Raw genomic sequence first — 23,230 nt, forward strand, 5'->3', positions numbered from 1 at the left:
CTTCCTCCCCAGAACCCAGAGCCCCAGAATAATTATGAGAAAATTAGAAAATTATCAGGCAAATTCTAATTGATGGTCATTCTACAAAATGCCTGACCACAGCTCCTCAAAACTGTCGAGACCATCCAAAACAAGGAAAGTCTGAGAAACTGTGACATAAATAAATATGATGGTTAAATGCAATACGGGTTCCTGGATGGAATCCTGGAACAGAAAAAGCAAACGGGTAAAAAACTAAGGAAATCTCAACAGAGTATGGACTTTAATAAATAATAATGTATCACAGTGTTGGCTCATGAATTGTGTCAAATATACCACCCTTAATGTAAGATGTTAATGATAGGGAAAACTGGATGGGGGGTATACTGTCTTTGCAATTTCTCTACAAATCTAAAACTATTCTAAAATTAAATTTTTTTAAAAAAAAACTAATGTTTTTGAATAGTTTCGAGTGAATGCATGTGTAACTACCACCCAGAGTGAAAACATTGTCAGCACCCATAAACCCCTTGTTTCCCTTCTCAATTATGTCACCACCTCTCCCCCTAAAGAAAAGTTCACTGCTGTGATTGTATGATAGTACATCCTGCTTTTCTTTATAATTTTACCACTATTATGCCTCTCTAAACAATATAGTATAGTTTTCCCTGGTTTTGAAATTTATATTAATGTAATCATACAGTATATATGCCTGTATGTCTTGCTTAAGATTTGTCCATGTTGTTGCAGGTAGTCAGCCATTGCATGTTCATTTTCATTGCTGTGCAGGATTGTGTTGTATGAATTACTTCAAATTTTATTTATACATTTTATTGTTGCTGGACATTTGGGTTGTTTGCAGTGTTTCCAGTGTGGATGATTTGAAAAGGATATTCTGACCATCAGATTTGTGAGATCCCTTGTGGATTTCTTTTCTTTCTTAAGAATATCTATTTATGTGGGGCAAGGAAGAACCTCTTGGTGTTTGAAAGCAGTAGTGGGATCTTGCTCAGGGACCAGGATCTAGACTGAGAGTCTGAGAAGCCCAGGGCTGCTGTTCATGCCTTGCCAAGATGCAGTCGGCTGCCCAACTGCCTCAAGATAATGGGAACATTCCTTCCCAGGGATGTATGGACCAACTCCTTCTCAATTTTATCCACCACTTTGCTAGTGATATCTATGGCTCAAACAGCAGAAAGCTTGATCTTAGTAACAATCCCTCATGCTTGGAAGAGAACGAGTCTCTCTTAGGCATGTTCCTACCAAGTGGCCAAATAGAAAGGAGGCAATAAAGTCTCCTTGCCTTCCCCCTAAGATCCTTCTGGCCCTGGTAATCCAGGTTCCTAACTCAGGGAAGGCAACTTGCTAGACTGTCCAAGCCGACAAGTCCTTTATGTGCACATGTGCACACACAGGTGAACACACACATACAGTGAAAATCTAAGGTTGAGTCAAGGAGGGCTGTTCTTGCTCATCTGGCACCATGACAATATTTCTCAATGAGTGCCTTTGAACTAATTGTATTTTATTTTTAACAGAGGCACTTCTCAGGCCCACTTATTAAGTCTTGTTTTGCCTATTTTAGCCCCATTGTATTTTGTTATGACCAAGTAGAAGGCAACACACCTAGTAATGAAGAGCCCAGGCTAAAGAGTCAGACAGACCAGAATCCTGCCTTGGGTAGGTCTCTTCTGAGTTGGGTAACCTGGAGCAGTTACTCATCCCTTCTGAACCTCAGTTTCCCCATAGATTTAAAAAAAATTAAGAAAACTTACTTTGCAAGTAGGTCAAATAAAGTGCAAAAATGTATGTAAAATATTTACCACAGTTCCTGACACAAAAGGAAAAACTAATAAATATTGAAGATTATCATTGTTTACATTAAAAATGCAATAACTGGGGACTTCCCTGGCAGTCCAGTGGTTAAGACTTCGCCTTCCAATGCAGAGGGTGCAGGTTCAATCCCTGGTCAGGGAGCTAAGATCCCACATGCCTCGCAGCCAAAAAACCAAAATATAAAACAGAAGAATAGTGTAACAAATTCAATAAGGACTTTAAAAATGGTTCACATAAAAAAAATCTTTTAAATGCAGTAACTAATCTAATAGTTCCTTTCTTTAAGCCTTTGGTCAGACATATTGTTAAATATAAGGTTTTCAAATACAGCTAAAAAAATTACTCTGGGGTTTCCCTGGTGGCGCAGTTGTTGAGAGTCCGCCTGCCGATGCAGGGGACACGGGTTCGTGCCCCGGTCCGGGAAGATCCCACGTACCGCGGAGCGGCTGGGCCCGTGAGCCATGGCTGCTGAGCCTGCGCGTCCGGAGCCTGTGCTCCGCAGCAGGAGAGGCCACAACAGTGAGAGGCCCGCATACCGAAAAAATATATATATATTACTCTGTGACTTTTAGCATTTTATATTTTCTATGCTAATTTGAATTCATAGTGGAATTAAAAATGGTGTCCAGTGTCAGTGAAAGCCTTTTGTTGTTCTCACCTCTGATTGTAAGACAGACCAAATTTGTATCTCTTTCTATCAGGTTCATAATTGGAGATCTGTTGGATTCTGAAAATGACATCTTTGAGCAGCCCCAAGAATGGGACCCTCACGGATCAGAAGAGCCACAGAAGGCCTTTGACCATGGGACAGAGCTCATCCCGTGGTACGTGCTGTCCATCCAAGCTGATGTACACCAGTTCCTGCTTCAGGGGGCCACGGTCATCCACTATGACCAGGACATGCACCTCTCTGCCCGCTGCTTCCTCCAGCTTCAGCCTGACAATAGTACCTTGACCTGGATAAAGCCCACCACTGCTTCCCCAGCCAGTGCTAAAGCAAAACTTGGTGTGCTTAGTAACACATCCGAGCCTGGCAAATTCCCATTACTGGGCAATGCTGGATTAAGTGGCCTGGCAGAGGGGGTCTTGGATCTGTTTTCAGCAAAGGCTGTGTACATGGGACACCCTAGCATTGATTTACACACTGTGTGTGTCCAGAACAAACTGAGTAACATGTCTCTCTCAGAGACTGGTGTGACACTGCTCTACGGGCTTCAGACCACGGACAATAGATTATTGCACTTTGTGGCACCAAAGCACACAGCTAAAATGCTCTTCAGTGGATTGTTGGAACTCACTAGAGCTGTGAGAAAGATGAGGAAGTTCCCTGACCAAAGACAGCAGTGGCTGCGGAAACAATACGTCAGCCTCTACCAGGTAAGGGGTACAGCCTTCCCTCTCTCCTCAGTGGTATAATTCTCCAGATATAATTGTTATAAAAACACACTGGACAACTAGACCACCAAGGTTCATTCTCCCAGCTCTGTCACTTCCTACCTGAGTGATATGGAACAGCTTTTATTTAACCTCTCTGTGCCTCAGTTTCTTATCTATAAAGTGAGAATAATAATGATACCTATTCATAGGGTGGCTGTGAGCTTTAACTGAGTTAATATGGGTAAAGGCATAATGTAAATTCATAGGTATAAAGAATAGTGTCTGGCTTATAGTAGGTCCTATTATTATTTTGTATGAAAACAGTGACTGTGGTCATTGTACATCTCACATCTGGAAAGAAACAAGTTAATATAAGCATTTTCACTTACTCAAAGTGAAAATGGAAAGCATTGTATCTGAATGCTTTTATTATTAATTAGGGACTAGCTGATATATTGGAAACCTTCACTTTGGAAATTGAAATCCTGTTTTATCTTCTAATGTGCTCCTGACTCTGGGAGGGTTGTATTGCTGTGTATTGCTGCTGAACTGTGTGTATTGCTGTGTATTGCTGCTGAACTGTAGGACTTTTAAGGTTAAAAGAAACTTTCCCAAATGTGAGATAAACTCATACCTAGAGTTCTTCCAAACCAGATTTGTAGTGGCAGCAGCTCTTAGGGGGCAGTTTCTCACAGTCGCAGCTTAAACTGAGTGAGTTTTTCATTAACCCTAAATTATCAGGTACTTTGACACTCCAGCTAAGGGTGGCAGGAGGCCTGGGCTGAATGAGGTGGTGAGAAGAGACACAGGCATAACCAGAGTAGCACACTTGTGGAGGAAGGAGGGCAGAGATTGCTCGGAAACTGAGTCATAAACCCCAGAACAAGGTGACACTGTTAGTGGTGTTGTCAAATGAGTTGTACAAAGTATTCGGTTTCTCTTTGCTATGCTTTTCTATCTATTGGGGGAGGGAGGGATTATCTTTTCTACTAGTGTCACAGAACAAATAGAAGTATGATTTAGATTACTTAAATGACTGATTTCATGCACTTTTCACAGTGCTAACATGTTTCTGACAAGTAAAAACATCTTCCCCTTTGGAATGTTAGTAGAGGCACATATAGGACCCCTTCTTTCCCCTTTTCCCACATCCATGCGGTACTTATGACTAGAGATCATATCCTGAATAACTAACTTGATTAGTGACTTAATAAGCACATAGACCTATATACACGGTTATGCTGCACTGCGCAAAGCCAGTTTTAGTTAACTCATCTAAAATGGAAACCAAAATACCTGCTTCCTGTCTATTCCACAGGGAGCTCTCAGTGCTGCCAGCTGCTTGGAAGAAAGGTCTTCAGGAGCTATTATCTTCAAAGCAATATTGATTTTCTTTTTTTTTTTCATAAATTTATTTATTTATTTGTTTATATTTTTGGCTGCATTGGGTCTTTGTTGCTGCGTGCGGGCTTTCTCTAGCTGCAGCGAGCGGGGGCTGCTCTTCATTGCGGTGCACAGACTTCTCATTGCGGTGGCTTCTCTTGTTGCAGAGCACGGGCTGTAGGCGCGCTCAGTAGTTGTGGCTCGCGGGCTCAGTTGCTCTGCAGCATGTGGGATCCTCCCCGACCAGGGCTCAAACCGGTGTCCCCTGCGTTGGCAGGCAGATTCTTAACCACTGCACCACCGGGGAAGTCCCTTGATTTTCAATTACAGTCATTTCTCAGCCTTCTAGAATCATGAAAATCCATTCAAGCTGGGCATAAACCAAAATCTTTGGGCTCAATTACAATCACTGTCACAAAGCCTATGTGGTTTATTTGCTCCATTTGTTTCCCTCCCCATGTTATAGCATAAAGTAACTGAATTAACATATAAGGTCTACTTAGTTTCTCATTTAACCTGGCAACCTTCAGTTTGTGCTGAAGGAGGCACCAGCTGAGGCCATGAACAATGGTCTGATGAGAAGAGGTAAGAGCAGAGACAGAGGAAATGACTTGGAGCAGATTCAGTCCTACACAGTTGCAAACACAGCTACACCCCTTCCTATCTCCCAGCCCCCACCCCTCCACCCCGTGTGGAACCAAGCCGTCACAGTGTAACAGCAAGATAGTTCCATTATACCTCAGTCACTTCTGAACACACAGGTGACATTATTCCTCAAAACAATGTACTACATGAGCTGCCTAAGACAGGCAACAGTCTTAGACACTCAAGATTTCTTTCTTTCTTACTTTCTTTTTTTTAAAAGTGAAAAAGGTCAACGGACTACTCATTTTCCCATCAAATAGACCAGTTCCCAAATGATCTCAGGAAACATCAAAAAGATGCTAATTTCGTACTTGGAGAACAAAAGGTCAAACAGGCATCATGCTAATGCCCCGCTTGCTGACTTAGAATACGACTTAGCACATTTAAAGCTCTGAGAAGTCTCAAAGTACAAACGAAACCTACTTAAATGTATCTATAAATTAAAGAAATGTATGAAAAGTCTTGATTTCTTCCAAACTTCTGTTAACAGCCCTATAAGTGTATCTCTTTATCCCCAGTTTGGGAAGAGCTTATATAGAAAATAATCTTTCTGACATCAGAGTCCTTTTGTGTGATGAATGTTTGCACGGTTACTTTCAAATATAAGTATTTTAGTACTAGTAAATGTAAATTAATCTAATGGAGATAGTAGCAGGAGATAAAGCAAAAGACAAGAAGAAATAGTGACATTTGTAATGAAGCCTAGGAATACAGGAAATTAAAAGAAAGTAAACTCTGCAGAGATTCCGTGTGGGGTGTGGAGGAAAGGCTGGTATCATGAGCTTTGGCTCAAGGTTATCATGGGCAGAGCTTGGAAACTCATATACTTGGAAAGATCTCTGGGAAGCTGAGAAGGTTATACACAGGATTATCAGTAAACTTCTTTGATTGTAAGCAACAGAAACAGATTCTGGCTATCTTCAAGGGAAAAAATGGGATCTAGTTAAAGAATTAGATTAGTTTCACAGTCTTTAAGATATCATATGCAAAAGATATGCTGAGTTAAAAGTGCATGAATATTTTTTAAGGAATGAATTTCCTAATCCTCAACTTCCACATGAACTGTTTTCTAAAACTGAGAATGTACCTTCACCCACAATAGTCCTTCTCCCAAATTAAAAAAAGGACGTATTTCACCTATCCTAAACAAGTTTATTGTTTTGTATAAAACGAAAGAAAGATTCAAACTACATTTTAGTTCCCAGAGAGTCTCCTTTAAAGATTAAACAAAAGCATCCTGCTTTTTCCAGGCCTAAAATATTTCCATTAAAAGTAAAGCTTGGCACACGTTGACCTGTTCTGAATTTAGAAAAGCCAAAGCAGTGGAGGCTGATTCTTTTATATCTACATGGTAATGGATCTATTAAATTTTTATATTAAAGATTTTATTTTTTAGAGCAGTTTTAGGTTTATAATAAAATTGAAAAGAAGGTACAGAGATTTCCCATAAACTTCCTGCCCCCATGCCTACATGGCACCCCCATTATCAACATCACTCACCAGAATGGTACATTCTTTACAAAGGATGAACCTATGTTGACACATCGTAATCACTCAAAGTCCATAGTTACCTTAGAGTTCACTCTTGGTGCTGTACATTCTATAGGCTTGTGCAAATATTTATTGACATATATCCATCACTATAATATATGGAGCATTTTCGCTGCCCTAAAAATCCTGTGTGCTCTGTTATCTCTTTCTCCCACTCCACCCCCACCCCTTCCCCCAGTCCCCTGCAACCACTGATCTTTTTATTGTCTCCATAGTTTTGCCTTTTTCAGAATGTCATATAGTTGGAATCATACAATATGTAGCCTTCTCAGATTGGTTTCTTTCACTTCATAATATGCATGTAAGTTTCCTCCGTGTCTTCTTGTAGCTTAATAGCTTTCTTTTTATTCTGAATGAAATTCCATTGTCTGGGTGGACCACAGATTATTCATTCATTCACCTACTAAAGGATTTCTTTGTTACTTCCAAATTTTGGCAATTATGAATAAAGCTGGTGTAAACATCCAGGGTCAGGTTTTTGTGTGGACATAAATTTTCAACTCATTTGGGTAAATACCAAGGTGTGTGATTGTTGGATCATACAGTAACAGTGTGTTTAGTTTTGTAAGAAACCAAACTGCCTTCTGAAGTGGCTGTATGATTTTGCGTTTCCACCAGCAATGGATGAGAGTTCCAGTTGCTCCACAACCTCACCAGCATTTGGTGTTGTCAGTGTTCTCAATTTTGGCCATTCTAATAGGTGTGTAGTGGTTTCTTGTTTCATTTCGCATTTCCCTGATGACATATGATGTGGAACATCTTTTCATGTGATTATTTGCCATCTGTATGTCTGCTTTGGTGAGGTGTCTGTTAGGGTCCTTGGCCCATTTTTTTAATCGGGTTGTTTATTTTCTTATTGTAGAGTTTTAAGATTTCTTTGTATACTTTGGATAACAGACCATCAGATATTCCTTTGCAAATATTTTCTCCCAGTCTGTGGCTTGTCTTCTAACTCTCTTGACAGTGTCTTTTGCAGAGCAGAACTTGTACATTTTAATGAAGGGGTCTATTAAATGTTTAAAGATGTGTTATTTAAAACCCATAGATAAAAACTTTACAAGGTTTCTTTCAGAGTATGTTATGCAATAAGGTAGTTAAAATCTATTTATGAAATTGTGTCATGAATTGTTTATTCCACTTTGGAGTCAGTTGTAGTGACTTGTTATCAGGGACTCTCTTCAGCAGGCCTGCACCAGGTGGAATCATCTCCAACCATTTTCATTCTCTGTATCACTGCATTCAAGATTCATTTTCCAGGGACAGAAATTCTGATTGGCTTATTTAGATCCTGTACCAACCATTGATCAAGGGAGGCTGTTCCCCTTTGATTGATAGACCCAAGACTATATCTAGTGAAAAAGAGATCAAATAAAATTGGGGTATGGTTAGAGAAAAGAGAAATGATCCATAAGCAGGCATAAATCACAGATATCCATGACAAAAGGTCACTAAAAGGTTTCATCAAATGTCATTCAAAAGATCATCAAGTATCCAAGTTACTCAGCATGCTGGGATCCATAACAGGATGCAGGATGTGGGAGGTCACAAGTCATAAAATCAGATAGTCATTGAACATTAGGATGAAGGAGCAAGCAAGCACGCATGCGCACACCACACACGTAAAGCCTCTTTATTATTTGCATATTATCTACAACAAAGCAAAATCTATTTACAAGCATTTCTTTGGAATTGCAAAGGAGGACTAACCTTAAAAATTTGCAGAAAGTAAAGATAGTAAATGGAAATTAATTTTAAGAGGTACCTTTTCTACAACTTGTGAAATATCATCAGTATTGTGTTTTTTTTTTTTTTTTTTTGTGGTACGCGGGCCTCTCACTGTTGTGGCCTCTCCCGCTGCGGAGCACAGGCTCCGGACGCACAGGCTCAGCGGCCATGGCTCACGGGCCCAGCCGCTCCGCGGCATGTGGGATCTTCCCAGACCGGGGCACGAACCTGTGTCCCCTGCATCGGCAGGCGGACTCGCAACTACTGTGCCACCAGGGAAGCCCCATCAGTATTGTTTTTAATTCATATGTGACCTTTTTGTAGTTTTATTAACTGACTTTCCTGACTTATAAGGAGAATTGTTGACCACTGGTCATTAATCACGAGGGATGACTCATTCATTAATCAATAGGGATTAATGAATCCCTACTGATACTCAATGCATGTTACACAGAGTTGCCTTACAAGCAGCAGCTATTATAAACCATCACCTACCCACTGAGTATGTTTTTGCTGCTCACAACATCATAATATTCATGATGCTCTGAGTCCCCTGGGCTCTCTATCCTTGAATATCAGTCACTCAAGAGGATGGCAGCTCCATTTCTCATGCTTTTTCTTCCTTCTCCATTAGCCAAAAAGGGTTGTTTCGTTTTGCGCATATGCCATTCTTAATATCAGTGGTGTGCACCTCGTTTTATTAAAATATTATCCAACAAAGAAAAAAAGAAGAGAATGGCAGCTCAACTACTCAAGGTGCTCCCAGGGCCCTCCAAAGTGAATTTGTGTACTCCACCTACTCTGACTTCAAGTCAGACTGTCCCAAGCATCAAACTAGGTGAAGGGCTTCCCTGGTGGCGCAGTGGTTGAGAGTCTGCCTGCCGAAGCAGGGGACACGGGTTCGTGCTCCGGTCCGGGAAGATCCCATATGCCGCGGAGCGGCTGGGCCCGTGAGCCATGGCCTCTGAGCCTGCGCGTCCGGATCCTGTGCTCCGCAACGGGAGAGGCCACAACAGTGAGAGGCCCGCGGACCGCAAAAAAAAAAAAAAAAAAAAAAAAGAAAAACTAGGTGAAAATACACTGGAGTGATGCAATAGCAAATAGAACATGATTTTACTTAAATAGATTCATACACACATGTACACCCTCCAAGTCCTCCAAAGCCCAGATCTGCAAAGTACATCTTAATGAATTTGCCTGCAGTGATAATTCTGGAACATAACCTCTGAAACTGGGAGGGGAAATTTTTTTGTTAATCCCAGTTGAACGTGACCCTATTAAAGCACATCACTGGAGCTCAGCAGGGTGTGAACAGGACAACAGAGGACATGATGAAATCCCCAACAGAGAGTTCTGACAGTTAGAAAACAGCCACTTGCATGGCCAGATGCTTATTCTTCGGTGACAGCCTATTCTCCTCCACCTCTGGGAATTTACGGGAAGCCGTTAATATATTTACTTCCCCATTGCTCGCTCTTTCCTTATGTGTTCAGAATGTGGTTCTTTTACAGGAGGATGGACGATATGAAGGCCCAACTTTGGCTCACGCTGTGGAGTTGTTTGGCGGCAGACGATGGAGTACTCGAAACCCCAGTCCCGGGATATCAGCAAAGAGTGCTGAGAAGCCCAACATGCAGAGAAACAACACGTTGGGTATAAGCACCACCAAGAAAAAGAAGAAAATCCTCATGAGGGTAGAGTCTATTTATTAAGCATTAACCCCAGTATTCCAGGACCACTGTATGGTCTACATCACCATAAACTACCTTAGGTCATTTGGCTTGGGGACAAGATGAGGTGTAAAACAAATGAAACACAAGAGCTTACCAAGCACCTCCTGGATGCCAGGCCCGGTGATAGGAACTGAGTCAACACCAGGGAAAAGTCAGGGTCCTTAGAGGGGCACAGAGATGTTAACAAACACAGTGAGATCTAAATAAGAGTCACTGTCAAGCTGTCTGCAAAGTGCTGTGGGAGCAGAGAGAAGGAAAATATGGCTGAATGGCAGTTGCCAGAGGGGAAGGGGAAGGGGAAAAGGGGAGCTGTTCAAAGAGTATAGAGTTTCAGTTTTGCAAGATGAGAAAGTTCTAGAGATCTGTTGCACAAGGTACAAATAGTTTACTCTATTATACACTTAAAAACGGTTACGATGGTAAATTTTATGTTTTGTTTTTTACCATGATAAATATATATATGTATCACTATATATTATATATTACATTATTTAGATTCTCACTGTAACATGATAATATATTTTCTTCAAGGTTAACTGGAAGAAATCCAAGTCTTTGCATATGGGAGGCCTAAGACATATGTTGATGCCTAAGTTGAACTTTGTCTGCTTCATAACTCTGTCTCTATACAGATTCCAGGGGTCTTATTCCTCCTGTTGTCACCCTCCCCAGAGGAGTGCTGCATTTTAGTGACGAACACATGGGATAAATATAACACGAGAATAGTTGGTCAGCCTTCACATAGGTCTTTACTATTTTTGTCAGGTGGAGGTGGTATTGAAGGTGGGTCAGTGAGAAAATAGGGACCCACCTGAACTAAGCAGTGATGGGAGAGAAATACAGAATGAGAAACGACGTGAGTTTTGTGTTCCCAGGGTGAGAGTGGAGAGGCCACCGATGACGAGATGGCCACCCGCAAAGCCAAAACGAACAAAGAGTGTCGGAGTCGGAGTGGTTCTGATCCTCAAGACGTTAATGAACAAGAAGAATCAGGTAAAGCAGCGTCTTTACATCTGAGAAGTTTTAATGGGAAAATATAAGCATTTGGTTTTAAATTGTGATTTAAATATTGTGGGCTTTCTTAACAAAACTCTTTATTACATTATATACTTAACTTTGTGTTTCACTAGATTATGGAACCCAAGAGGTATTTCTGCAAATACAAGTTTGCAAACACACGTGTAATTAAGAAGAAAATTCTCATTAAATAACTTGCCATTACTGACAAGGAATATTAGATATAAAAAATACAATTTGATAGATTAGACCAGTGATTCTTATGCCCTGGCTGGATATCAGAGCTTTTAAAAAATATCTGGATGCCACACCCCAGCCCAGCTGATTTAGACACTCTGTGTCTGGGACCTGGACATCTATGCACTTTTTAAATTCCCCAGATAATTCTTTTTTTTTTTTTAATTTTTACCATTTACTCATTATTTGTTTATTTATTTATTTATTTGGCCATACAGCATGCGGGATCTTAGTTCCCCAACCAGGGACTGAACCCATGCCCCCAGCAGTGGAAGCACAGAGTCCTAACCAGTAGACCGCCAGTGAAGTCCCACTCCCCAGATGATTCTGATGTGTAGCCAGGACTGAGAACCCACCAGAGTATTTTGATGCTTCTTGTACATTAATTACCTGCATGGATTGATTTCCTCAGATGTTCAGAAGCATCTTTGGTTTTCATTTGATTTCTGAGGGCAAGTATAATCGGAGTCATTGTCTCTTTTCTGTCTTTCACCCTCACAGAGGCGAACGCCATCACGAGCCCTCCTAACCCTCTCCCTTCCAGAAGAGCCCACTCTTTGACCACGGCTGGGTCCCCTAACTTGGCTGCCGGGACGTCATCTCCCATCAGGCCAGTGTCCTCCCCTGTGCTGTCTTCTTCAAACAAGAGCCCGTCCAGGTGGGGCCTTAACATGATAAAACAGAAGGACCCTTCACACCCTTCAGGTTGTGTAGAAGGGCATCCTCTCCCAGTGCTCTATGGAAAGACTATCTCTAATTTTCACTTAACAATCACATTAAAACTGAAAACCCCCAATTTTTTTAAAGTTCCTAATTTTCTTGATTTTGTATTTTTACCTTCTCATATTACTATAACTGCTTCTCATTTTTTGACAGCCAACCCTTCAAAGATCAGTAACAGTAACAAAATCCAAGCTGTGAGTCTCTAAATCTGCACTGATATAGCAGCTGTAGCCACAGGGAAAAAATGTTAAGTGGCTATTTAAATTCGAATTTTAATTAATTAAAATTAAATAAAATTTCAAATTCAGTTCCTCAGTCATGCTAGCCACATTAAAAGTGTTCCATAGCTACCAGTGGCTGGTGTCTACTGTACTGAACAATGCAGATAAAGAACATTTCTATCATTGCAGAAAGTTTTATTGGATAGCACTGCTCTAAACGAAGAATAAATTAAGTTTTAATGTAAGCAGCTCAACCCTTTGCTAATAGGTGAAATATATTTCGCACTCTTCTCATGTATGAGATAGACACGTCTAGAGAAGTGAATGTCTTACAGCAAGTTAGATAGGTTTAGCTGGTATTAGTGTAAATTATTTTGTAAGGTCCATGCAAATTACAGATTTGAAACAACAGCTACCCTCTCAGAAGAAATAATATTAAAATGAAAGTCTTTCAAAGGAATCAGAATGCCACATCATCTCCCTCAGCCCCATACTAAGGTTTAAGAAATGCAAAGATTCCAGACAGAACCAGGATAAAACAGACATTCTTTACTTCGTCAAACAGGAATGGGAGGAGGAAGTGAGTCTGTACAGGTATTGGCTTTAGAAACGTTAATTTTACACACGTGTACGCGTGCACACACACACACACACACACACACACACACACACACACACACACACACACACACACACACACACACACACACCCTCCTCCCCCCTTCCTCGCTTCCTGGGAAGCTTGCTACAGAAAAGAACTCTACAGTGACTCATCTTTTAAAGAGAAGCATCCTTTCACAATATGAATAATGAACATAATTTCTACACTTGATGAAACTGGGTTACAGGTACATGGGAATTCTTTATACCACTCTTGCGAGGTTTGTAGGGGTTTTGGGGTTTTTAAAAAAATTTATTTATTTTATTTATTATTTTTTCCTGCGTCGGGTCTTCGTTGCTGTGCTCGGGCTTTCTCTAGTTGTAGAGAGCGGGGGCTACTCTTCGTTGCGGTGCGCGGGCTTCCCATTGCGGTGGCTTCTCTTGTTGAAGAGCACGGGCTCTAGGAGTGCGGGCTTCAGTAGTTGTGGCTCGCAGGCTCTAGAGCGCAGGCTCAGTCGTTGTGGTGCACGGGCTTAGTTGCTCTGCAGCATGTGGGATCTTCCCGGACCAGGGCTCAAACCCGTGTCCCCTGCATTGGCAGGTGGATTCTTTTTTTTTTTTTTTTTTTTTTTTTTGCGGTTCGCTGGCCTCTCACCGCTGTGGCCTCTCCCGCTGTGGAGCACAGGCTCCGGACGCACAGGCTCAGCGGCCACGGCTCACGGGCCCAGCCACTCCATGGCATGCGGGATCCTCCCGGACCGGGGCACGAACCCGTGTCCCCGCATCGGCAGGCGGACTCCCAACCACTGCGCCACCAGGGAAGCCCGTCAGGTGGATTCTTAACCACTGCGCCACCGGGGAAGCCCAGTTTGTAGGTTTGTAACAAAATTAAAGCTACAAAGAATCAGAATGCTTTACATTTTATTTCAGCCTATACAGTATCCGGGGTAAATAAAATAGCCAGAGAACTTGGATTAAGTGGTCTTTCCCTTTATTTCAATCACTCATAAGCAGGAAAAGGAAGGACAAAGTAAAGGAGGAAAATCTTTTCAAAGAGATAAAAGTAGAGAAACTACCATGCCAGATGCAAGATCAGAGGACCCTGCCATAGAAGGACAGGGGGCAGTGCCCACCAAGGGTTCTAAACCAGAAAGAGAAGACGAAACAGGAGAAGAAAAGTCAGCCTGAATGCTCTTCAAGGAGAGAGCAAGACTGAGCCCTAGGAAGGAAACAAGTGGACTGATAGAGTTTCCTAAAGTCAGAGGGTGATGGGTGCCTACAGAGGCTGAACCTGGAACCAGAAGGAAGGAAGGCAGGGAGTGTACTTGCTTAAATGCAAATGATAAGCCATTTTGTTATCAGATATTTTTCTTCTTCCTGAACCTCCACCCTTTGTTTCCCATACCACATTGGCGATCAATAACCCAAGCCTACGAAGTACAATAAATCTATCCATTTGTATTACTCTTCCATTAATGGAGGTGACCTTCTGATGTCAACACAAAATAATTTTCTATGCATAAACACTATTGGCAGGATTGAGGACAAACCAGCTATTCATTACGGTATTCTCTCTACTTTCTTACATATTTGAAATGTTTTGAAAGTAAAAAATAAGAGACAAAAGCAAAAATGAAAAAAAAAAAAGATCCTAGTCATTGATTTGACCAAAAACCAGTCAAAACATTTCTCATACTCTCCCGTCAGGGAACCAGTGTAGAAAATTTAAAAATATTGTGAAACAGCTAGACTGAATTTTTGACCCAGTTGACTGATATTTTTATATTAAATAGATCCAGCCTTGGTAGGTGCAAATATAATTCTAGGCAGAGTTGGCTTCTTTCCATCCTTAATATTTTTGTGACTCACATTTTCCATTAACATTAAAAGTCCGTCCTTGTTTTCATCTAAGAACTGGTTAAGAAAGGAAAAAGAGAAGACATTGATACATTCAAGATTTTCTTCTTAAATGTGTTTCTGTATTTTAGAATATGGGAAAGAACATGCATAATCTTCCATAAGTCATGACTGAGTAATTTGGAGCTCTTTTTTAAAATGACTTTTCTTCAAAACTGCTGAATTTATGGGGTTTTTTTCTCCCATTGACCTGAGATTTCAAAGAACTGTTATGATTAGTAGAGGAATATTAACCTCAACTTTGTGCCCTTATTAAATAAGCTATAAACATTAAGTGGTTTCAGTGTATAATGTTTTATCTCCTCCGATGCAATGTGGATTAATTTTGAGAGAAATGAAAAGATGTACGTAATTAAAGCAATGCTTAGAAAGAAAAAAAAAAAGAGCCTAAACCTTCAATGACTTGCAGTCCATGTTTGTTTTTTTGTTTGTTTGTTTGTTTTGCGGTACGCGGGCCTCTCACTGTTGTGGCCTCTCCCGTTGCGGAGCACAGGCTCCGGACGCGCAGGCTCAGCGGCCATGGCTCACGGGCTCATGACTTGCAGTCCATGTTTTTGTTCATGTTGCTAATCAGAGAATGTCTCTTGGGGCAGAATGACAAAACTGGTCCCGGTTCTGCCCGTTAAGGCCATGTCTTTGTTGCAGTGCTTGGAGCAGCAGCTGGCATGGGCGGATCAAAGGAGGAATGAAGGGCTTTCAGAGCTTCATGGTTTCAGACAGCAGCATGAGTTTTGTGGAGTTTGTTGAGCTGTTCAAATCATTCAGGTATGGCTGGATTTCTTCTTAGCCTTTCTTGTCTGACCCTTACCTTGTTATAACAATGCCAAAGGTGAGGTGTTCTCCATCCCACACCCAGTGTGAGGAGCCGCAAGGACCTGAAGGATCTCTTTGACATCTATGCCGTACCCTGCGACCGAGCCGGCTCCGCGGCAGCGCCTCTCTACACCAACCTGACCATTGACGAAAACACCAGTGGTCTTCAGCCTGACCTAGGTTTGTGCGAGAATTTCATATTTCCCTTTGAGACCTTTCTACCTAAAAATGAAAGTTAGAGATCCAATCTCACAAGCCCTTAGCCTGTCCTACATGGCATGCTGCTACCTGGAGCATCGTGAAATGCTTAGAGAATTATCTTTCTAATGGAGGTGTCAGGGGAAAGGGTATCATTAGCATTTTGGACAAGGAAATTCATCACTGTGCGGGTCTGTCCATGGATTCCAGAATATTTCACCAAGAGAGCCTCCCAGTCATTCTGACAACTAAAAACCTTTCCAACTGATTTCCAAAAGTCCACGAGGTGTGTGGCATATCCCAGTTGGGAACCACCAGTCTCTTCCATGCCTCCAGGTGCGTGGGTACTCAACCCCAGGGTGGAAGTTGCCATCTGCCCTTTGACAGGAGAGTTTTTTCGTGACCTCAGCAGAGCACTCCTGTCTGAACATCCAGGACATTTTTCCTAATATGTAAACCAGAATGTCTAGTTCCTCCATCCCCACCCATCACCACCCATGCATTTTAAGCCTATTATTTTTCTCTTCTGTTCTTGCTGGAAACTATAAACACTAAAAAGCAAAAACAACAACAAAAAAAACTGTCCTCTTTCATGCATTTGCTTTTTAATTATTTTAAAATATATTGTCCTTATGCTAAAAATATTGACCTTTCTCAACTTTAGTCATAAATGTGCATAACTATGGACTAGCCCAGTAGTGACACTTTTTAAAAAATTAATAGACTTTATTTTTTAGAACAGTTTGAGGTTAACAGAAAAATGAGGAGAAAGTACAGAGAGTTCCCATATACCTTCCCCCCCACACACACATACAGTTCCCTCCCTTAGTAATATCTTGTATTAGTGTGGTATATTTGTTACAGTTGAGCCAATATTAATATATTATATTAACTGAAGTCCATAATTTACATTAGTGTTCACTGTTTGTGTTGTACATTCTAGCGGTTTTGACAAAAGTATAATGACATGTAGCTACCATTACAGAAGTATACAGAATAAATAGTTCCACTGCCCTGAAAATCCTCTGTGCTCCATCTTTTCAGTGCTCCCACTCTCCTTCTGAGCCCTGGCAACCACTGATCTTTTTCCTGTCTCCATAGTTTTGACGTTCCCAGAATGTCATATAGTTGGGATCATATAGTTTGTAGCCTTTTCACACAAGCTCCTTTCTTTCACTGAGCAATATGCATTTAAGGTTTCTCGATGTCTTTTCATAGTTTGATAGGCCATTTCTTTTTATTGCTGAATAATATTTTGTTGTATGGATATTTGTCCTGTTGAAAGACATCTTGGTTGCTTCTAAGTTTTAGCAATTATGTATAGAGCTGCTATAAATGTTTGGTGTGCAGGGTTTGTGTGGAGGTAAGTTTTCAGCTCACTTGGGTAGACACCTAGGAATGCAGTGGCTGGATCATACCATAAGTCTGTGTTTAGCTCTGCAAGAAACTGACAGACTGTCCTCCAAGGTGGTTAGAATGAAAATGACTGGCCATACCAAAATGGCTGCACATGTGGAGCAAGCAGGGCATTGCTGGTGAAAATGTAAAATGGTATAGCCACCTCAGAAGAGAATTTGGCAGTTTCTTACAAAACTAAACATACTCTTATCGTATGATCCAGCAATTGTACTCCTTGGCGTTTACCCAGATGAGCTGAAAACTTATGTTCACACAGAAACCTGCACACAAATGTTTACAGTTACACTTTTAAAGTACAGAAAAAACTGTAATCTTAAGAGTACGTCTTGGGCTTCCCTGGTGGCGCAGTGGTTGCGCGTCCGCCTGCCGATGCAGGGGGACCGGGTTCGCGCCCCGGTCCGGGAGGATCCCACATTGGTTGCTTCTAAGTTTTAGCAATTATGTATAGAGCTGCTATAAATGTTTGGTGTGCAGGGTTTGTGTGGAGGTAAGTTTTCAGCTCACTTGGGTAGACACCTAGGAATGCAGTGGCTGGATCATACCATAAGTCTGTGTTTAGCTCTGCAAGAAACTGACAGACTGTCCTCCAAGGTGGTTAGAATGAAAATGACTGGCCATACCAAAATGGCTGCACATGTGGAGCAAGCAGGGCATTGCTGGTGAAAATGTAAAATGGTATAGCCACCTCAGAAGAGAATTTGGCAGTTTCTTACAAAACTAAACATACTCTTATCGTATGATCCAGCAATTGTACTCCTTGGCGTTTACCCAGATGAGCTGAAAACTTATGTTCACACAGAAACCTGCACACAAATGTTTACAGTTACACTTTTAAAGTACAGAAAAAACTGTAATCTTAAGAGTACGTCTTCCATTTCTGCAAACATAAAGATGTAGAAGTAGCTAGTCTCAAAAACCAAAGTCTGAATACAGCCTGAAGTCCCCAAATAAATTTACATTTAGTTTCCATCTAATACTGGAGCTTATGGGCTTTCAAAATCTTTGACCTCGCTCTCTCTTAGTTTCTTTTATTTATTCATTGATTCATTTTTGTTTATTCCTTCAACTATGTGAAGCCAGGAAGAAGCACTGAGTTTGAAGGCTTGTTTAGACAGATTAGTGAAGAGTTTCTCCAGCTTAATATTTCCACAACACCATTATCTCCAAAATGAACTTTATAAAAGATGCTGGCTAGCCTGTCCGTGTTCTGTGGGTGGTTCTGTTTCAGATTTGTTGACCAGAAATGTCTCCGATTTGGGGTTATTCATTAAGAGTAAACAGCAGCTGTCCGACAACCAGAGGCAGATATCTGATGCCATTGCTGCTGCAAGTATCGTGACAAATGGCACTGGGGTGGAGAGCACATCCCTGGGCGTATTTGGAGTTGGCATCCTCCAGCTCAATGACTTCCTAGTGAATTGCCAAGGAGAACACTACACTTACGATGAAATCCTCAGCATCATCCAGGTTTGTACCCATCTGGTGTGCAAGCAAATGTGTAAAGCCTCTAACTATGCTAATTATTTTCTGTAAACATTTACTCTTTCTATATTTCCTTCTACCACCTTTAAGTCTAGGGCCGAAATAGAGGGTTGGTTTTTGTTTTTTTTTAAATACCAAATATATGTGTTCTTATTTAACATATGATTAACATAGGTCCTAAGCCTTCTCCTACTCAGTGACTACTGTAAGGAATCAGTACATGATTGCTTCTTGTAGTTCTAGCACATGCAGTAGAATTAGTAGTTAGGTTGTCAGCCACTTTGATTGTTTAACAAGTGTTTATTAGCTTGTACTACGGACCTGGCTCTGTTCCAGGACCTGGAAATAGAGTAGTTACATTCTAGTGGGTGAGGCAGACAATAAATGAATAAAAATGTAATTCCAGGTAATAATGGGTTCTGAAAAAATTGAGCAGAGTAAGGGGATGGAGTGATGCAGGAGGGCTGAGAGGAGTAAGCAAAGGCCACTGTGGGGAGGTGACACTTGGGCTGAGCCCTGCATGCATAAGCCATGTGAAGGTCTGAGGAAAGGGCATTCCAGACAGGGAGTAGCAAGCAGGGGCGAGCTTGGAGTCTGTGAGGAATAACAAATGCCAGAGGGACAATAGCTGACATGATTTCAGACAGGTGGGCAGGGGCCGAATCATCCAGGCATTTTAGGCCATGGGAAGGAATTTGACTCGAGTCCATGTGAGATGGGAAGCTATTGGAAACTTTTGAGCGGGGCAGTAACATGATTTGATTTGTGTTTTTAAGAGGTCACTCTGGCCCCACTGGAGTATAAACTGTGCTAGGGAAGGAGGAAAGCAGAGAGACCGGGTAGGAAGCTGTGACAGTAACCCAGGCGAGAGGCGGTGATGGCTTCGGCTAGGGGACGGCAGGAGATAGGGGGCGGTGAGATAGTTCCTTGTGGCTGCGCCACTTGCAGCAGAATTAGTCTAGGTTTTCAGCCTGCCTTGTCAGCTGATTGGGAATCAGTGGACTAGCTGGCTAGCAACTGGACTTGATCACCGGCAGTGCTAAAAATGTAAGGTTAAGATCACATGATTGTGTGCTCACTATAATACGATGGAGCGCAAGCACTGTACCGAGGATTCTATGTGGATTCTCTCATTTCACCTCCCACCAACTCTATGGTAGCTGCCGTTATGATCCCCATCTTCACCTGGATAAACCGATATCGTTTGTTTTCGTATAAATCAGTCTTATTCTTTTCTCCCACTTTCCTTTTTTCTCTTAAATAAATATGCTTCGTATAATATACTCACATAATTAATGTTTTCTTTTAGACTAAAAAACTACACCTTACCGCTGCATAACTAAATTAGTTCAAATATTTGGTTTAGATATTTCCTGATGAAAACAGAACAGTTTTAAAAAATGATGTGGTGGTTTTTCCCTTTAGTTTCCTTTACTTAAATAACACTCTTTTTGTATCCCTTGCAGAAGTTCGAGCCTAGTGTTAGTATGTGTCATCAGGGCCTAATGTCGTTTGAAGGATTTGCAAGGTAACTTTTAAAAAATCTTTGCCCATCATTTAAGAGCATACAATTTTCAAACAGACTTACAAATGCAGAGAACAAACTAGTGGTTACCAGTGGAGAGAGGGTTTGACAGAGGGGCAAGATAGGGCAAGTGTATTAAGAGATACAAAGTACAAGGTGTAAAATAAATATGATACAAGGAAGTAATGTACAGCATAGGGAATATAGCCATTGTTTTATAATAACTTTATATGGAGTATAATATATAAAAATACTGAATCACTATGTTGTATACCTGAAACTAATATAATATTGTAAGTCAACTATAGTTCATTTTTTTTTAAAAGAGTATATATTTTTCCCATGCAATTCTAAAAAACTTTGTTTCCTCTAGGTTTCTGATGGATAAAGATAATTTTGCCTCGAAAAATGATGAGTCCCAGGAGAACATTAAAGAATTGCAATTGCCCCTCTCCTACTATTACATTGAATCTTCACACAATACCTACCTCACAGGCCATCAACTCAAAGGAGAATCCTCAGTGGAACTCTACAGCCAGGTATGGAGAATTTCACTTGGAATATGGTTTTCATTAAACCTTATTTACGTAACCCCAAAAGTCACAAAAACCTGACCCCAGACTCCTTTGAAGAACTTATACACTATTAACTGTGAAATGTGAGGAAACACGATGTGTGGGGAAACTGCCTATACATACAGTTGTTTTCTTTACTTCTTTTTGTTTCTTTCCCCCCCACCCCATCTACACTTAACCTTTATTCTAGGCAAAATTTTAGAAGTAGTTGTTTGAGACTCATAGCTTTTAGATCCTGGTTAGTCTGACCTACCTCTACTAAAATTAGATTTTCCCATGGGAAAACTGTCTAATTGCTTCACTAAATGCTAAATAAATCAATATATTGTAGTGGGAAAATGCAACTGTCTGTAAAGTTATTCCCAAAATATTGTTTGTTTTGGTTTGCAATTTGTCAGAAAATTAATCTATCCCTATGGCAACCAACAACAAAAAAAAATTTACAGACTGCAGGCACTGTCCCTACACATTTAAATTCATGGGAATATTCTTGAAAACTCAGAAGGGTCTCCGGACTAGAAAAAGCACATCCTTTTGACCTAAACATCCAGCCCTCCATGATCCGTATGTCTGTTGCTTCTGTTATATTTTCTGCAACATCCTTGTCTATGCTGCCTGTTTTCTGAACTCCCACAAGGTGAGTTAATTATGAGAGGAGCTAGCTACGTCCAGGTGTGTGTGTGTGTGTGTGTGTGTGTGTGTGTGTGTGTTGGGGGGGGGCCAAGTGTAAAAATTGTACTGTTTACACAAACCCAGCAGACTTGAGCTTCCTTTATTCTGATATTAGTCTATATATTCCTCAAAGCATTGGTCAAACTTCTGTCCCAAAGCTTATCTGGTATGGTGTATGTATTTTATTTTATTTTATTTTTTTATAGAAATCCATTTTTAATTTATTTATTTTACTTTTGGCTGCATTGGGTCTTCATTGCTGTGTGTGGGTTTTCTCTAGCTGTGTGGAGCGTGGGCTGCTCTTCATTGCAGTACGCAGGCTTCTCATTGTGATGGCTTCTCTTTGTTGAGGAGCACGTGCTCTAGGTGTGCGAGCTCAGTAGTTGTGGCACGTGGGCTTAGTTGCTCCGCGGCATGTGGGGTCTTCCTGGACCAGGGCTCGAACCCGTGTCCCCTGCATTGGCAGGTGGATTCTTAACCACTGTGCCACCAGGGAAGCCCTGGAGTATGTATTTTTAACTCTAAAATCTAAGGGGCTTTTATTATGAAATGAAGGTGTGTCCTTAGAGTAGTGATTTTCAAAATAAGAGTCCTGTCAAGGGGCCTCTGCTGCTGACACAGAAGAGCAGACAGTAACCACTGCCACTGAAGATTTGCTCTTTTATGTACTTTATATATTGGCCCTCCATTTGTACCGAGAATTCCAAGGTTAAAAGAAGTTTGAAATCCATTGTTCTAGAGGAAAGAAACGAAGTGTGTGTGTGTGTGTGTGTGTGTGTGTGTGTGTGTGTGTGTGTGTATTTATCCCAGGAAAATAAGCAGGGACCAATGTCCTAGCTTTAATTCCTACTGCATTTCTTTATTTGACATCAGGGAGGTTTTTTTTTTTACTCCTTAACATACACCTCAAGTGAGATTGTCACAGCCTTTGAATGAGGCACAGAAACCCCTCAAATAGACTCACAGATGTGATTAAACTTAGTATGAAGCTCCCTTTTATTTCATTTCTTACCACTCTCTGCTCTCTCTCAGCTCTCCCAGTTACCTCCCAAGATTACTGTATGGGGCAGATGAGAAGTGAGAAAAAGCCCTGTTCTCACCTGGAATTTGTAGCCCTGGTTCTCCTATTCTAGCTATATGTGGAAGCCTTAATATCATGCAGACATTGATAAGGACCTTTAGTCTTTTCATACTGAAAACCCATCTCATCTGCTGCCGGTCAGTGAACATTCTTCCCAGCGAGGCTCACTACAGAGATGAGGGAGCCTCACGTCCCACCTGTCACATTACACGACAGTTTTCAGCCCAAAGCAACACACCTTTAGATACTCTAGTGCTGACAAGCACTGATAGCCTTGGGATTCTTTGCCAAAGAATCAGTTCCCCCTGGGAAGATAGGTCACCTAGGAAAACTGGGTGCTGTATGCTGTGCAATGGGAAGAATCTAGCAAGTATCTCATATAAAAACATTAAAATAAGGGGGATTCCACTATCCAAGTTATATTGCAGCAAGTCTAATGGCCGCTAGCCCCCAGTACTGGACTGCTGTCACATGAAAATAGTTAGGTGGATTCTTTTTTTTTTTTTTTTTTTTTGTGGTAT

The 23,230-nt window shown here is 41.1% G+C and overlaps 1 protein-coding gene across 13 annotated transcripts in view; it reads left to right on the forward strand.

Moving 5' to 3' along the window:
• The window catches only part of PLCE1 (phospholipase C epsilon 1), a 328,485-nt gene that overhangs the window by 255,922 nt on the left and 49,333 nt on the right, over window positions 1–23,230 (forward strand). For 11 of the 13 annotated variants that reach the window (XR_008616316.1, XR_008616317.1, XR_008616318.1 and 8 more), the window contains exons 8-16: window positions 2,517–3,192; window positions 10,008–10,190; window positions 11,105–11,222; window positions 11,985–12,141; window positions 15,590–15,709; window positions 15,801–15,937; window positions 18,603–18,841; window positions 20,323–20,384; window positions 20,755–20,920. Coding sequence is in view for 8 of the 13 variants with exons in the window: in XM_055081396.1 (XP_054937371.1) it covers window positions 2,517–3,192; window positions 10,008–10,190; window positions 11,105–11,222; window positions 11,985–12,141; window positions 15,590–15,709; window positions 15,801–15,937; window positions 18,603–18,841; window positions 20,323–20,384; window positions 20,755–20,920 (1,858 nt within the window). In the remaining 5 variants the exon portion in view is untranslated. The remainder of the gene's footprint in view (window positions 1–2,516; window positions 3,193–10,007; window positions 10,191–11,104; window positions 11,223–11,984; window positions 12,142–15,589; window positions 15,710–15,800; window positions 15,938–18,602; window positions 18,842–20,322; window positions 20,385–20,754; window positions 20,921–23,230) is intronic. The other 2 variants (XM_055081398.1, XM_055081399.1) reach the window with 1 other exon arrangement.

The sequence above is a fragment of the Physeter macrocephalus genome, chromosome 20, assembly GCF_002837175.3.
Source record: "Physeter macrocephalus isolate SW-GA chromosome 20, ASM283717v5, whole genome shotgun sequence".
NCBI lineage: Eukaryota > Metazoa > Chordata > Mammalia > Artiodactyla > Physeteridae > Physeter > Physeter macrocephalus.